This window comes from Pseudorasbora parva, chromosome 23 (assembly GCF_024679245.1).
Source record: "Pseudorasbora parva isolate DD20220531a chromosome 23, ASM2467924v1, whole genome shotgun sequence".
Classification (NCBI taxonomy): domain Eukaryota; kingdom Metazoa; phylum Chordata; class Actinopteri; order Cypriniformes; family Gobionidae; genus Pseudorasbora; species Pseudorasbora parva.
This window is the reverse complement of record NC_090194.1, coordinates 15,633,115-15,649,762: the sequence shown is the minus strand read 5'-3', so window position 1 is coordinate 15,649,762 and position 16,648 is coordinate 15,633,115. Positions and strand designations below refer to the sequence as shown.

At 37.5% G+C, this 16,648-nt stretch overlaps 1 protein-coding gene across 3 annotated transcripts in view; it reads right to left on the bottom strand.

The window, feature by feature from the left end:
- LOC137061909 (papilin-like) overlaps positions 1 to 16,648 on the bottom strand; it is a 46,628-nt gene that overhangs the window by 16,870 nt on the left and 13,110 nt on the right. For all 3 annotated transcript variants that reach the window (XM_067432579.1, XM_067432577.1, XM_067432578.1), the window contains exons 9-11: positions 4,078 to 4,254; positions 321 to 488; positions 30 to 206 (exon numbers count right to left, since the gene is read on the bottom strand). In XM_067432579.1, coding sequence (XP_067288680.1) covers positions 30 to 206; positions 321 to 488; positions 4,078 to 4,254 — 522 coding nt within the window. The remainder of the gene's footprint in view (positions 1 to 29; positions 207 to 320; positions 489 to 4,077; positions 4,255 to 16,648) is intronic.

Sequence of the window (16,648 nt, the reverse complement as noted above, 5' to 3'; positions counted from 1 at the left end):
CCTTCTCCAGTATAATGTGTGTGTCCTACCGTTTCTCAACATAACTCCGCATAACTCCTCACACTCCTTCTGGCTGTAGAATTTGTTGCCATTGCCCTTGCAGCCTCCATATGTGAATGGCACACACTTTCCCGAAGAAGAATCGAAGGCCCACATGTCTATGAATGCTTTACAAGGACCAACATCTATGGGCAGTCTACAGGCAGCTACAGGGACAAAATACAGTGTATATATTAGGACCACATCAGGGACAGATGAACTGTGTGCTGGGTCACTATGGGCTACTCATCTGGGCTTTTGGACCACAAACACAGACTCACCCTCAGTGCGACAGCTCTGCAGACACTTCTTTTCGGTCACAAAGTTGTTCTGATTCCCCATACAGCCTCCATAGGTGAACGTCTCACAGGCCATGACGGACGAGTTGTAATGGAAGCGCTGCAACCTTCCGAAGCACGGACCGGAGTCTGGCTTGGCCTTACATGCTTCTACAGACACACGACATACATACTCCGGTCACGTTACTGTAATCAAAACAATATCAAACTCCCTTCTTTAATCATAAATGTGATTAAAAAAAATACACTGTTAGAGATACACTACTGTTCAAAAGTGTGAGTCAGTAAGAGGTTTTGATTTAAAGAAATGAACACCTATTCAGAAAGGAAGCATTTAATTGCTTAATGACAGTAAAGACATTTATAATGTTAAATATTTATATTTCAAACAAACACTGTTCTTTTGAACTTTCCAATCAAATAATCCTTAAAGAAATTTATAACAGTTTCCATAAAAATGAAGCAGCACAAATGTTTTTAACATCGATGATAATCAGGAATGTTTTGATCATTAAACCATCATTAGAATATTTCTGAAGGATCATGTGACACTGAAGACTGATGCTGAAAATTCAGCTTTGATCCCAGAAATAAATGACACCTTAAAATATTACAATAGAAAACCTTTACTGAATTTGATCAAATAAATGCAACCTTTAATTTTTTTAACTGACATCAAACTGAAAACATTTGAAACGTAAGCTGCACAATGGGAATCGTTTGATGTTTTTATCGTTAGATAGATTTTTTTGGAAGCCTGCCCAAATAAGCAAAACATTTCCTCAACCATATAATCAGGCAACATTCCAAAAAGGATTTAAATTGTGTTAATGTTGAAGTAAATGTCTGTTGCAAACTGATCCATGTTGCACTTGTTTTCAACAAAGTAATGCCTCTTATTTAGAGCATTCTCAGTTCACTGTGAGAAACTAGTCATCCAGCAAATCGATAACAAAACGACAAGCATCACAATAGGAGCCCATACTTACAATGTTGGTAATACTACAAGTTATATTAAAAGCACAATGGCCCTCATTTATCAATCTTGCATAGAAACTGGTGTATATGTTGGCATAAGATTATGCTTACACGCCTCTCATCGCCTGATTTTTGAAGCTGTGCGCACCTCTGCAATCCAGGTGTACGCAACACTTGCCCTTGATAAATGCAGCGGCTGAAACAGATCGTCATTAGAATAACACGCCCCTATATATTCAAGTCTCCGCCTCCCCCACGCCCTCATTTTACGCCATGGACAAAGACAGCAAAGAAGCGAAACTTCTTCGACGTGGAGATCGGGCGCGTCTCAATCATCTTACTAGTCCACTAGTCAGGGCACTGACTAGGACAAGTCAACGGGCGGACTCCCTGATCAGTGCCCTGACTACTGAACTAGTGAGATGATTGAGGCCCCGCCCACACAGAGACGCGTTTAGCTGTAAACGTCAACATTTTGTACCATATCAGCATTTCGTCCACATGGATCCGGCGTTTTAGAAGCATGAATCCGATGTTTTTCGAAACCGGGTCCCAAAGTGGGTATATCTGAAAACGATCATCTTCCGTTTTTGTGTACGGCGAATCCGTATATTTTCTGAAATGGTGTATCACACTACGTCCAGCACATGGTCCAGCACGGTGAAAAAGTTAAGGGATACAACTACGGGCATTGGGCATGCGCACATCAATATCGAATCATTTAATTAACGTATCTGCATTATTGTAAGGGTATGTTTTGGGTTGGGGTAGGTGTAGGCATTAATAAAACACATCTGTTAAGTAGCAAATATATTGTTATTTTATTGTGATATTTTGCCTCACCTCCGACCACTGCTTTACCCCTTCTAGCCACATATCTTCTCCGTTTTTAGTGCATTGCTGTGGCAGAATTACAGCGCCACACACTGGCCTGGCATGCAAACTACATCGTTTTTAGTCAGTTTTCGCAATCTCGTGTGGACGCAGATATTTCTTGAAACGAGGGGAAAAAAAAGATCGGATTGGGAAAGCGCTGGCTTCGTGTGGACAGGGCCTGAGACCATCACCAGGGAAGTAGAAAAAAAAAAAAAAAAAAAAACCCGAAATGGTTTTATTTGGGAGTTTAAAGAGTGGGATTAAAGGCACCTACAAAAACTAAATATGGACCCAAATTACGAGTACTGTTAATAGTTTGGAGGTTGAGAAATGCACTCCAGCAGTTTAAAGCTGTTTGGATGATAAATTACCATCACAATGCATTATTTTACAGTACTTTTGAAACAATTAGCATTTAATTTCGTATCATGGCACATGTATTGGGGTACAATAGTGATGATGTGATGTGGAGTAGCCTACCATTCATTCACATTAATAATTAGCCTACATGACAATTTGTAAGATTCTTATTATTATTATGATTTTTATTCTTAAATTACGCTTGTTATTTAGAAGAAGAATGTCGTTTTAATACATAGATTTAATTATTATTTAAAAGAAGGTCATTTTTATTATTTTGTCAGTCTGAATTATTTTAGTCCCAGTCCGTGCACAGCTGCCGGGCCAGAAACGTCAGATAAAACGCACAGGCTCGCGACTGGAGGAACACACATGCCTACAAATCAAACGCTTTGGTAAAGTCACACATTAAACATTGACGTTCATGTTGCACAAAAATAAACACTGAATGTTGTTGTTGTGGTTTTTAACAGTGGGTCATATAGCATAAATTTGTCAGTGCGTTTTGTGGTGTTAGGAATTGTTTTTCTGCGCATTTTCACACTAACTCAAAACGTGCGTACACCACCTTCTGAGCTGGCGTAGGATTTGAGCGTACCGTACGCCAACGACGTCCATATTGATAAATCTCAAAGTCACCGTGGTTTTGGGTGTACGCACTTTTGATAAATGAGGGCCAATATGTAGTTTTCACCACTAGAGGTCGCCTATTCAAAACAAAAGGCGTAGTTTGATGACGACGAGACTGTTGACAAGTCTTGGGGGTTTATCTTCACCTCACAGCCGGGGAAAAAAAAAAAAAAAAAAAAGAATCGGGATGGGACTCCAGTAGAAATCTTTTCATGGATGAGTATGATATTATTAATGTTTCTGTAGTATGAAGGAGAGCAGGGCCGAGTGCTGAACGCTGAAGCGATTGCTAATGAGAGACGAATGTACACACGGCTCGAAAGCTTTTATTATACCACAGACGACAGCTTCCGCTTCTTCTGGACAAGCGCATGTGGGGTAACGCAGTGCTGTTTTATCAAATCAGATACATTTGAGTGTTGAAAATTGTCATAACATCCCTGTGTGTTCGCTTGGCGGCTGCTACGAGGCACTTTTTACACACTGCAGTAAGCTAGATCAAAATAAGAATATCATTAAAAGCTAAATGCTGGATGGCTTGCATTGCAAAATGGCATGCAATTATTTTTTAAAACATTTTATGACGGAGAGAATTCTGTATTACTGTATTATCTGATTATGCCATGTTAGCCACTTGACAAAAGTGTGGGCATGGTGAAAAAGGAAGTCTAGGGTAACGCGGGTATGAGGTCATTGATAGGCGACGCACAGACACATGTCCGTGTCCTGGCTATTTGTCTGGATTTAAATATCTGGAATAACATCTAGTTTTTGGATATTTAAAAAGAAAAAAAGAAATCTTGCGTGTTGTGCCTTTAATGAAAAAAAAAAAAAAAAAAAAAAAAAAAAAAAAAAAAAAAAGTGTTGCCGTCCTCCAGTATAATGCGTGTCCTACCGTTTCTCAACATAACTCCGCATAACTCCTCACACTCCTTCTGGCTGAAGAATTTGTTGTCATTGCCCTCGCAGCCTCCATATGTGAATGGCACACACTTTCCAGCAGAAGAATCGAAGGCCCACATGTCTATGAATGCTTTACAAGGACCAGCATCCATGGGCAGTCTACAGGCAGCTACAGGGACAAAATACAGTGTATACATGATTCTACAGACACACGTACATACTCCGTCACATTACTGTAATCAAAGCAATGATAAATGATTGATCATTCTGCACCGTTTCTCACACATGTATGAACAGTGTAAGATACACTACTGTTCAAAAGGGAGTCAGTAAGATGTTTTGGTTTAAAGAAACTAACAACTACTCAGAAAGGAAGCAATAAATTGCTTAATGACAGTTATCTAAATATTTATAATGTTAAATAGTTATATTTCAAATAAACACTGTTCTTTTGAACTTTATATTCATCAAAGAATCCTGAAAGAAATATATAACAGTTTCCATAAAAATATGAAGCAGCACAAATGGTCTAACATTGTTTTTTGATCAAACCATCATATAAGAATATTTTCTGAAGGATCATGTGACACTGAAGACTGATGCTGAAGATTCAGCTTTGATTCCAGAAATAAATGACATTAATGTTACAATAGAAAACGTTTTACTGACTTTCATCAAATAAATACAACCGTTACATTTTTTACTGATATCAATGGTAAATGGTAGTGTATATTTGAAACTTTAGCTGCACATTGGGAATAGTTTTAGGTTTTTATAGTTTTATATACTTTAAGCCTGCCCAAATAAGCAAAACCCATTTCCTCAACAACCATATAATCAGGCAATATATTCCAAAAAGTATTTTAAACTGGATTGCATATTTTTTGTTCAATTATTAATTAATTACATAAAATGTATTTACGGCCTCAATTTTGTACTACTGGCATATTAACTACCCACATAACTCATGATGTTTTCCTTCTAAAATATTAAAGAAGCACATAAGGGACACTATTACTCACCCGGTCCATTCCCAGGGGGCGTTACAACCGCATTCCGCCTCGCCCTCTATTGCAAGCCAATCATATAGCAGAATTATTGGTTATGCTTTATTTTACACATGTACTCACAGTGTAGTTAGTCAAAAAAAGTAACGGTAATATAATGACCATTCACAAGATGTAGTAAATCCCTGGTGTCCCCAGAATCTGTCTGCAAAGTCTCAGCTCAAAATACACCTCAGATATTTCATAGCTTGTCAAATTTGCCTCTATTTGGGTGTAAGAAAAAACATGCTTTTTTGCACGTGTCCCTTTAAATGCAAATGATCTGCTGCTTTCCACCAAAATCTATAAATTGTTGTATAGGTGCGCATGTGGGAACGCAACGCATCTGTCACCCAACTTTGCAAAGCATAATAAATGTGGGTTTGAGTTACGCAGACGCGGTTCAGGATAGTTTTATTACGGTTTCCACTTTGATTAGAGCAGTGGATCTCTGTGGAAATAGCCTATAAAACCTTTTAAATACAGTTTTTTTTTTTTTTTTTAACTCGTAAGTGTTCAAAACCAGTTTCTTAGTCTTCCAAAAGGAATAACTTACCTGTTTTAAATCAAAGTTCTCTTGGGTCTGGAGGACGGGTTCGTCGGGCAGAGGCTCGGCATGCAGCAGTCCCAGGAGGGATAGCAGAAACACCAGAACAACACGCATCATTCTGTCTGTGATCCAAATGAAGTTCTGAAAGCACAAACAAGATCAACTCCAGTCACATGTCTGCAACACCAATCCAAAAACCATCCCAACAAAACGAAGTTCTTCTTATCAGTCTATTGACTCCAACCTGTACCTTATGTTCCTTTTTGTTTTGCTGGCGAGGTTGACGAGCGAAAGACGTGAGGAGCAAATTGTGTGCATGCCCTCTATATGCCTCCGAGCTCCCGCATCATGAGGACTCGAGACCGGTGCGTGATAAGCGTCACCTGCGACACAGCGTCACACCGGTTTCGAGTCCTCTCATGATGAGGGAGCTCGGAGGCATTTAGGGGGTAGGCCTATGCACCGACGTCACGTTCCCGCGGGGCTGGATGGCAGCAGGAATATAGGCTTGTTTGAGATGCGCCTCGCCTGAAATAAAGGCGAGAGGCGGCTGCAGTGAGTGGAGGAGTGAAAAAAGTGCAGGCAAGCCGGACAGTTCTCTCTTCTCGTAGTGGAGACACCTGCGAGATCAGTTGCGGATATCGCGGGATTCACACTCGTGCACTCTGTTGCTGATAAACTGGATGTAATTTAAGTTCTGTTGCTTTTATATGAAAATTAATATTATGAACAAGACACCCAAAGTTTTTGTTATTTATTTCCTTTCGAAAGGCCTGTTTATCAAGCATTTTTACTTTAATTACGCACATGTTTTTATATATTTTATTAATATGACAACAATCACATAACCCACAGAAAGATCGCACTGCCCGAGACTTTGAGAATATGCACACACAATTTATACACATAAAAACATGATATCAGACTTTTAAATAAATCTCTTTCCTCTCAGTCCCGAATTGACATGTGGCTCATCTCTAAAGAATTATGCAATACCTCTACTGATATTTTGCCATCACCATTTTCTGACCACAAGAGTATCTTTATTCGTACCCATTTTCTTGCCTCTGATAATGTGCGCGGATTCTGGAAACTTAACAACTCCATTCTCTCTTACAGTGAAGTAGAAAATGAAATTAATAAGATTCACAAAAATTGGAGTAGCCTAAAGCAAAAGAGGAGAATAGTTATAGCAGCAATTGGGAATTTATTAAATATGAAATGAGCAAATATCTTAGGAAATTTAGTACTGATTTGGCAAAAAAGAAAAAGGCTGATGAAAATTCCATTATATGCAAAATCACCAATTTGTTATCTAAAAATGTGGAGGATTTACTCGATTGTGAAAAAGCAGAGTTGGTTGAATTACAGTGCAAATTGAATAACATATAAAAACATAAAGCGGAAGGGGCGTTTATGAAGAAGGTGAACAAACTCTGCATATTTTTTTTCAGATTGGAAAGACAACAAGCTAAAAATAACCAAATTCAAAAATTAATGATTAACGGGAATATCTGCGAGGCATGGGCGTAGGTTTAGGGGGGGACGCTAGGTACTAGTCCCAATCAACATTTTAAGACGGCAAAATTGTCCCCACCAATATTTTAGCAAACTCCTTCGTGCTGCTATATATGGTCCCGTATTTACAAGTAAAACGACGCGTCCCGCCGTATCAAACCGGGACGCGATGCACAAGATTGCGTTTTAGCGGCTTTGCTGCTGCCATAGCGACGGAGTCTCGAGAACATGCGCGGTAAACTTGCGCGTTTTTTTAAAAACATGTCGAGATGGCGTGCACCGTTTAAACACAAGAGGATTTCCAGATATAGGGCTGAATAGAAAAAAAGGTATCAGTGGGTGTCCAGTAACTTACGATGAACCTAAGACAAACTGCAACCTTTGCAGAGAAGCATTTCAGTGTCTCAGACTGTCTGACTGAAAGCAGCAGCGATGACGGACACATCCGTGCTTCTAGGTAGGCCATTTAATGGATAATATATTAATATAATATTCCATACATTATCAAAGCTTGGCAGACTTATTTTTCTAGACATTAGACCAGTTAATTAATAGATAATAGCCTAATTAATGTTATTATCATTATCATTTGTATCATTTAGCTATAGGCTATATTAATAATAAATAATCCTGTCATATAAAGTTTGACATTTAAAAAATATTTAGATAAAAATGGGACAAATAATTGCATAATAATAATAATAATAGTAAATTATTAAAGATAATTTAATTTTTGAATTTCAGAACATTTTTGTCAGTAAAGTGGTTACTGGTTCAAAATGACTGCTTAAAGAGACAGTACACCAAAAAAATTAAAAATCTGTCAATTTCCTCACCTTCAAGTTGTTCCAAACCTGTATGCATTTCTGTTATGTTGAATTCCTACCATGGAAGGAAATGGTGCCCCCAAAGCAGCCTGGTTACAAAATTTCTTCAAAATATCTTCTTTTGTGTTCAGCAGAACAAAGAAACTCATACAGGTTTGGAACATCATGATGGAGAGTAAATGATGACACAGAATTTTTATTTTTGGGTGAGCCATCCCTTTAAAGTGCACCAATATAGGCTACTAAAGAGTTCTTTAGAAATAAATAAAATAATCAAATGTAAAATACTATAAAATGTGTTCTGTTGCAAGCTTGCATAGGCCTACTTGATTCCATGTTTATTGTTGAGCTGTTGTCATTGTTTAATTCTCTTATCACTACTATCACTCTTTAAATGCCAAGTTCATAAATGATTTTCAAAAACTGATTCAAAACTGATTTGGGAAAAAAAACTTACACACAAAATAACTTATTTTCAATATAAAAAGTGATTGTGCATGATTATATAGCATTATGGCTTTACAATCCAAAAATTGTGGTTATAATGTTAGTCAATGGGGCAAAAACAGCCACGAACAGTAAATGAGGGAGAAACAAAAACTGATCCCGTACAAAAACTAACAATGCATCAAATCTAAAGTTGTTACTAATCTTTGACATGCTCGATAATGTGATAAGGGGTAAAAAAAAATATCCAGTCCACAATCTTTTTTATTATTGAAAATAAGTAATTTTGTGTGCATGTGTGCATTGTGTTTTTTCCCAAATCAGTTTTGAAAATAATTTATGAACTTGACAATTAAAGAGTATTTTGTTTTATTATTATTATGGTACTGGATTGGGCCGAAAAGCCTCATAAATTAATAATCGTATTCATTCCTAAACTATGGTGGATTTCCATTCTCAGTAATAAATAATAGACTATATAATCTGGGCAAACCTGGTGGGATGTCCCCACCAAAGCTGAGACCAAACCTACGCCCTTGCTGCGAGGACCCTAAAAGTATCGCAAAGTTCTGTGCCAAATTTTACAAATACTCCTCTAAATTTTCCAAAGAACATATGGATGATTTCTTTAAATCAGTACCTAATGTAAACCAGTTAAGTAATATAGATAGTAGCCTAACTTTTGTGATGCCTCTATCACATTGAAGGAGATAAAGGAGGCTATTAATAGTTTAAAAGCCAACAAATCTCCCGGAACTGACGGACTCAGCTCAGAATTTTATTTAGTCATAGCTCCATTCTTGTTAAAGGTTTAAGAGGAAAGTATAGAAAAAACATTACTTCCAGCCACATGTCAAGGATTAATAACTCTTATCCCCAAATTAAATCCCCTCTTAATAGACAATTGGCGCCCAATCACACTATTAAATAATGATTATAATATTAGCTTTAGTCCTAGCAAAAAGATTAAAATTTGTTTTGAACTCTGTAATTGATGAAACGCAGTCGGGGTTTATGCAGAAAAGACACATTTCTAATAATATACGATTAGTACTAGATATGTTAGACTATTCAGAATTAATTGACAGCGATGGCTTCATTTTCTTTTTAGATTACTAAAGCCTTTGACACTTTGGAACACAAATTTTTATTTCATGCTCTTCAAAAAATTGGCTTTGGTGACTGCTTTTGCAGAATGATCCAAACGCTTTACATAAACGGAAACAGCTCGGTTAAATTAAGTAATGGTACTTCACCTAGATTCTTTTTAAAACGAGGAGTAAGACAAGGATGCCCAGTTTCCCCTTTCCTTTCCTAAAATCAGTCATACTAAACTCTTATAATAATGGTGGTCTGAACTTTATTGATTTTGACACCCTCAACAATACTTTTAAAATTAATTGGCTGAATCAGCAATCCATCTTCTATTTGGAATGTTTTCCCTCAACTTGTTTTTTCATGACTTGGTGGAATTAATTTTCTCTAAATGTGTAATTATGATATATCCAAACTCCCTATCAAACTATCCAACTTTCATCGCCAGGTTCTCTTTGCTTGGGCTTTAATTTATAAACATAACTTTTCACCACAAAGATGTTTTATTTGGAACAATAAGAACATTTTATTCAAGAATAAATCGCTATTTTATTATAATTGGTTCAGTAATGGTTTATTTTTGGTGGAGCAGTTGTTTAATAAGCAAGGTCTTTTGTTCAGATACTCAGAATTTCTCTCCGAATACCAAATGGCCCCAAAAGAATTTGCCACAGTAATGGGAGCTATTCCCTCTGGGTTATGTATGCTTTTTAAAAACTGTAATTATATCACCTCAGTATCTATTGCGTCCCTTCCCAAACCTTGTGATACTCCTGTTGGTCAAATTTGTTTCTCTGAGTCGAAAGCTAAAAACTATAAAATAAGATCTCTATTTCTTAAAAATGTGATTTCTCTTCCACCGGTTATTTCCTTTTGGAATAATTTGTTTGTTAACCTTAATTGGAAAAAAATCTGGTCTTTACAGCAGAAATTCTTTCTTACAAATAAAGTGAAAGAAATTTCCTTTAAGCTCATACACAGGTTCTATCCTGTTAAGAAATTTATACAAAGATATAAATCTGACATTGAATAAACGTGCTCTTTTTGTTTGAATTCTGATGAAACCGTGGTTCACTTATTTTTGGTCATGTCATTATACTCAGAAGCTCTGGAAGGATATTACTGTATTGGTCAAGTGTAAAATTTTGCCTGGCTTCTCAATACGTATGAGGAATGTTATATTTGGGTATTTTGACTCCGACCCCCTGTTTTGCTATTAATTTAATCTTTTTTCTGAGCAAATTTTACATTCACAAATGTAAATTTACAAACTGTAAGCCTGTCTTCTCTGTCTTCTTAAAGGAAATGGAAAATTATTTAAATGTGATTTCAGTATCTACAAATAAGAAAGCTATAAGGACTGTTAGGATTTGTACTGCCTTTGATCTCTTCATATGAACATTTGTATATGATGTAATGGCCCTCCTCTCCCTCTTCTTTTTTTCCCTCTTTTTCTCCTTTCTCTTACCTTTTTTTTATTTATCATTCCTTTGGTTGTCTCATTTATTGTTGATGTTGTGTGTTGTATGCCTTCTTTTTTGTATGGTTCTGTTATCAGCAATAAAAAAAAAAGCTTTAAACCGGAAGACAAAAAGCGCTCTGAAAAATGCAAAAATAACTATTTTTCACATATGAATACAATTAATGAGTACCCTTAGTGTTTTCAATGATGTGCAGCCGATACATATCTGTTTACATCTCAAAAAAGTGTTTTGGGGTTTTATGACCCTTTAAAGTGACAGTAACGACTTATGATGACAATGTAAAGAACAAAAGTAATTGCTCACTAAATATGCTCTGCTCTTGACTAAATAACTTCAGTACCTTTAATAAGGATTAATCTATATACAAATTCATAACGTATGCAGTGCAAACTGATAACAATGTATATTTCCTACTTGTGAAGTTGTTTTACAAGTAGGAAGAGCACAGGTACAAATTAAAAGTATTATTATTATGGGTCTATGCGAAGATTTATGTCATCCCCCCCACTGACCATCTGTCCCGCATTCTCTTTTATCTCCCTTATCTCAGTTTGTTGATTTTTTCATAAAACCATTTGTTCATTTGTTACCATCTTATATTAGGGATTCGACTGATTTCATCAACACAATCTCTGATTTAAAAGATTTACCTGAAACCTCTTTGTTAGTGACTTTAGATATAACAAGCCTTTACACCAATATTTCCTCACCTCACGAGATGATATAAATCCACCCCCAGAGTTCATTTTTGAGATGGCTTCGTATGTTTTAAAACATAATTATTTCAGTTTTGACACAGATTTTTTTCTTCAAATTAGTGGGACGGCAATGGGTTCGATCTTTGCTCCTAATTATGCTAATCTTCTCCTAATTATGCTAATCGGTTTTGTAGAGCAGTGTTATGTCTTTAAAGGGGGGTTGGGGTGAAATGCTGTTTCATGCATACTGAGCTTTTTACACTGTTAAAGACTTGGATTCCCATCCTAAAGATAGTCAAAGTTTCAAAAACTAATGTTGGACGTTTGATGGAGTATTTCTGTGTCAAAAATACTCCTTCCGGTTTCTCACAAGTTTCGGAGAGTTTTTTTTCGAGTATGGGTCGGCTTGACGTCGACAGAGCGGAAGGTCCTTGTATGGGCCGTACGGGCTCTTCTCCCGGTAGGGTGCGCGTGCGCGTGACTAGAGCGAGAGAGGAAATGCACGCCCCTAAACACTCTCTCAGCTGCAGATCAACTCGTCCGTGAACACTTATGCCGTTATAGTCCGCGCCGTGCTCCACTTTATTCCTATGAGTGACATCAAGCGACTTTAACGCTTCAGCACAGCATTCTGGGAAGGCAGCGCTGCATTTGAACCGATATGAACGCAGAAATGACGGGAAGCTTCAAGGCATCGCTTCAGTCGCGTTGCAAAGTGGATCTCCATGGTCACTGCTGTCACAGGACTTCACCAAATCATACCAAAGAAGTGTGTTTTTGACGGAGCGGTCCCAGCGATAAAGGTTCGGTCCTGCTTTGGAAACAGGCGGTGAGTTAAACTGCTTCAAATGTCTCTGCTATTGGCTACCGTCGCATGAGTAAACATCAGTAAACGACACGATCGTGTATAGTTAATTTATCAATGGAGCATGCGATCTATGGTGTGTGTTTAAATACATTTGTTTAGCTGACCACTATAGGTGTCAGTTTGTTTATTGTAAAACCACCCAAACATAAACCTAGCGTTCTCACAAAGCGTGCTTCATCATTCAAATGCGCTAACGGTTACTCCATTGCTGTTCTCTGTATACCGTTACAGTAGTCTGACGTGCAAAACCGTTTTGCTTGCTACTGCTAAGGGTTAGTCGCATACAATAGTCCATAAAACGAATCATGTCCTCATAAACTGCGAGTAAAGAAACACAAATGTTGACAGGGCACAAAATACAGTACAGAGACAGACGTCCTGCTGTTGCTGTTTCTCCTGTTCAATTTATTTCAGCCTCCGGATCTGATTCTGGATCATATCTGATCCAGCGTTTTCTTCTCCACGCTTGAGGACGTCACCACTTTGTGCGTCATTCTTTAGCTCCGCCCACACGATACGCCTCCAGGTACTGATACCAGATACTGATCCTTGGAGTCTTTGTGCACTCAAACGTTCCTCCTCACCGTGCATTAGGTCAATATACACACACGTCCTCTTTCAGATTTGTAACATCTTTAGATAAATGGAGCTTCTTAATTATTGCCCTGATGGTGGAAATGGGGATTTTCAGTGCTTTAGCTATTTTCCTACAGCCACTTTCTGTTTTGTGAAGCTCAACAATCTTTTGTTGCACATCAGAACTATATACTTTGGTTTTGCTCATTGTGTTCAATGATTATGGGGAATTTTGCTTTTGTGCCTCCTTATATTTATACTCCTGTGAAACAAGACATCATAGCTGGACAATTTAATGTTCCTTGTCACCCTGGTGTGCTAAAAATATTAAATATACTTCAGATATTTTACTCATTTAAAAATCTAGGGGTACCAACAATTGTGGCCAACAAATTTTCCATTTTCAATTATTTTACTTAAATGAAAGGTTGGATTTGTGATTTAAAAAAAAATAAAAGATCAAAAGGATAAACAATGCAGATCTTTTTTTTTACAGCCATATTTGATCATATTTACCAGGGGTACCAACAATTTTAACCACGACTGTATATTGACATTTTTTGTATCTTTTTAGGAGACCACAAAGAGGTCCTTGATTTTGTGTCCTTTCTAAATAAATTAGTCGTTGATTTGGAATTTACTGCGGAAGTTAATACCGCCAAAGTTCATTTTCTAGATATATGGGTAGCCTACATAAAAATGCGGGCAACTTAATTACGATTTTGTTCACAAAAGAAACCGACCGCAACACTTTGCTGCTCACGACCAGTTTTCATCCAACTTTTTATAAAAAAGTTCAGTCAGTTCTATAGCCTGAGGAGAATGTCATTCTGCTGCAGATTTTATTGAAAATCGAGAATAATGAAAGATTTTTTAGATAGTCATTATTTATGAAATATGATCCCAGCAGTGCCCAACTCAGGTGACTATGTATAGCGACATGTCAGGCCCAACTGGATGTGCCATTACTGAACACTCATTCTCTAAGGAAATCGTGAATTACAGCACATTCTGAGGGTGGTGGTGTTCTGGGGATTATATTTCCATAACACATTAGAAATATGAACATTGCCACCTCACATCCGTTCTGTTTCAGTGCCAAAGCTTACACTTAAAATCCCCTCTCAAGAGCGTGTTTGAGAGATATTAATGCCGCTCAGATAAGACAACCATTCCATCATTATCAACTAAAACTACAGTTAAAATACTTATATGTTCATGGCAAGTCATGTGTCGGGACGCGGCAGATCAATGACTACAACTCGCAATTGCAAGAATTTTTTTTATTTAATGGCGGAAACAGGCTTCCACACCTATATGAATGATGAAGCATTATTTAATGTGATGTGTATTGAAGAAGAGTTTCATTTGTTAATGTAACCATTCATGTGGTTATACTTAAATATGTGTTTGTTTAGCCTATGTAAAATTTTTGCATACTTGTGCATGTATGATTTTATTATAGCCTAGGCTAATGATTTTGCTAATGAGACATTCAGTCATTGACTGTGACTCACAAATTAATGGTTCTCTGCAATGATCGGTCATGTCACCTTTTTAAATGTCATGGATTGAGTATTATAATATGCCTGATGAAGGTCATGAGACCGAAAGTTTGCTAATAAAAAGTTTCTAATTTTTGCCAGTATAGTGCAGATAATTTCTTTTGTTTGATTGAGATTAGGATCTGGGTATCCAGCGACCTACGCACCTATTAGTTACAGGTGTGCGATGGTAGTGTACAAGAAAAAGAATAATAATGGGAGTAAGTCTCTATTCACTTGTGTCTGCAATGCCTGACTTAAGTCCTAGCGTTCACCACAGTGGACACTTAAAATCAATGCCCTGTTTTGTAACAGTTATATTTTGATTAGAAACCCTATAACATTTTCCTGAGATGTTGATTTATATTTAAGATGAGATTTGAGAGTTATCTTACTGGTGTGCACGTAAACGTGCTCAGTGTTAAGTAATCTCTTACGACAAGATACTCCTCGTCTTTAACAGTTAAAGTGAAACCAAAAATCTGTCTGTCAATGGTGCTTGGATTTAGTCACATGTTAAATATGTATTGAACGCTTTTTTCCTTTCACAGCATTTAAATACATTAAATCCCCAGACAGAAGATCATTACCTTAAAACCTATGAAATTAAAAAAATAAATAATATTCACAACCCAAAAATTATGCATTTCTATTTATTGTGTTAATGTTGAGGTAAATGTCTTTTGGAAATGTGTGTTTTAAACAAAGTAGTGCCTCTTATTCACAGCATTCGCAGTTCTCCCTCTCTGTGAGAAGCTTGTCATCTGCAAATCAATAAAAAATAAAAATTACACAAGCATCACTGAGCTAGTCCATATAATTTTGGTAATCCTACAAGTTATATTAAAGGCACAATATGTAGTTTTTCACCACTAGAGGTCACCGATTCTAAACAAAGGTGTAGCTTGATGACGACAAGAGTGTCCACGAATCTTGGGAGTTGTCGTCTTGGCGTTACCATGGTTTCTACAAAATAATACCAGAAATCTAGGGTAACGTGGGTACAGGGCCGTGTCTAACCTTTCTGGCACCCTAGGCAAGATTCATATCTTGTTCTGCACCTGAAATAAATGAGCATGGCGTGTGGTCCGTCCAGTACTAATATTCAGTGTAATGTTTTGCTCAACGTTATGATAGAGCGACCAGCTTAGTAGAGAACAAGTAACCAATAAGTAGGCTAACATACCTGTATATTTCGCTTTCTTTTTTACATTTCCTCTTTTTACGATACAGAGCCCCTGATGGCTTTGACCTTTTCATGATGATGAAACTAAAGCACGGATGACGAAGCCACTATCATCATGGCGACTTCACTCCAATAATCGCAACTAATGCCTCATACGCAAAAGTATGAAATAATAATAAAATGTATATGAAATAACTAAAAATCTTTTTGGGGCAGGGGCTCACTGGCGGGGCACCAGTGAGCCCCCGCCCCAAAAAGATTTTTTTTTTATGCATAGGGCGCCAGCTGTTGGCTCCCTAGGCGACCGCCTAGTTTGTCTATGCCTAGAAACGGCACTGCATGGGTATGAAGTCATTGATAGGCGACGCACAGACACGTGTCCGTGTCCTGGCTATTTGTCCCGATTTAAATAGTCTTGAACACATCTGGAACAACATCTTGTTTTTGGACATTTCAAAAAAGAAATCTTGCGTATTGTGCCTTTAATGAAAAAAGGGGTGTCCTCCTCCAGTGTAATGTGTCCCCTACCGTTTCTCAACATAACTCCTCACACTCCTTCTGGCTGTCGAATTTGTTGCCATTGCCCTTGCAGCCTCCATATGTGAAGGGCACACACTTTCCCGCAGAAGAATCGAAGGCCCACATGTGTTTGAGCGCTTCACAAGGACCAGCATCCATGGGCAGTCTACAGGCAGCTACAGGGACAAAATACAGTGTATATATT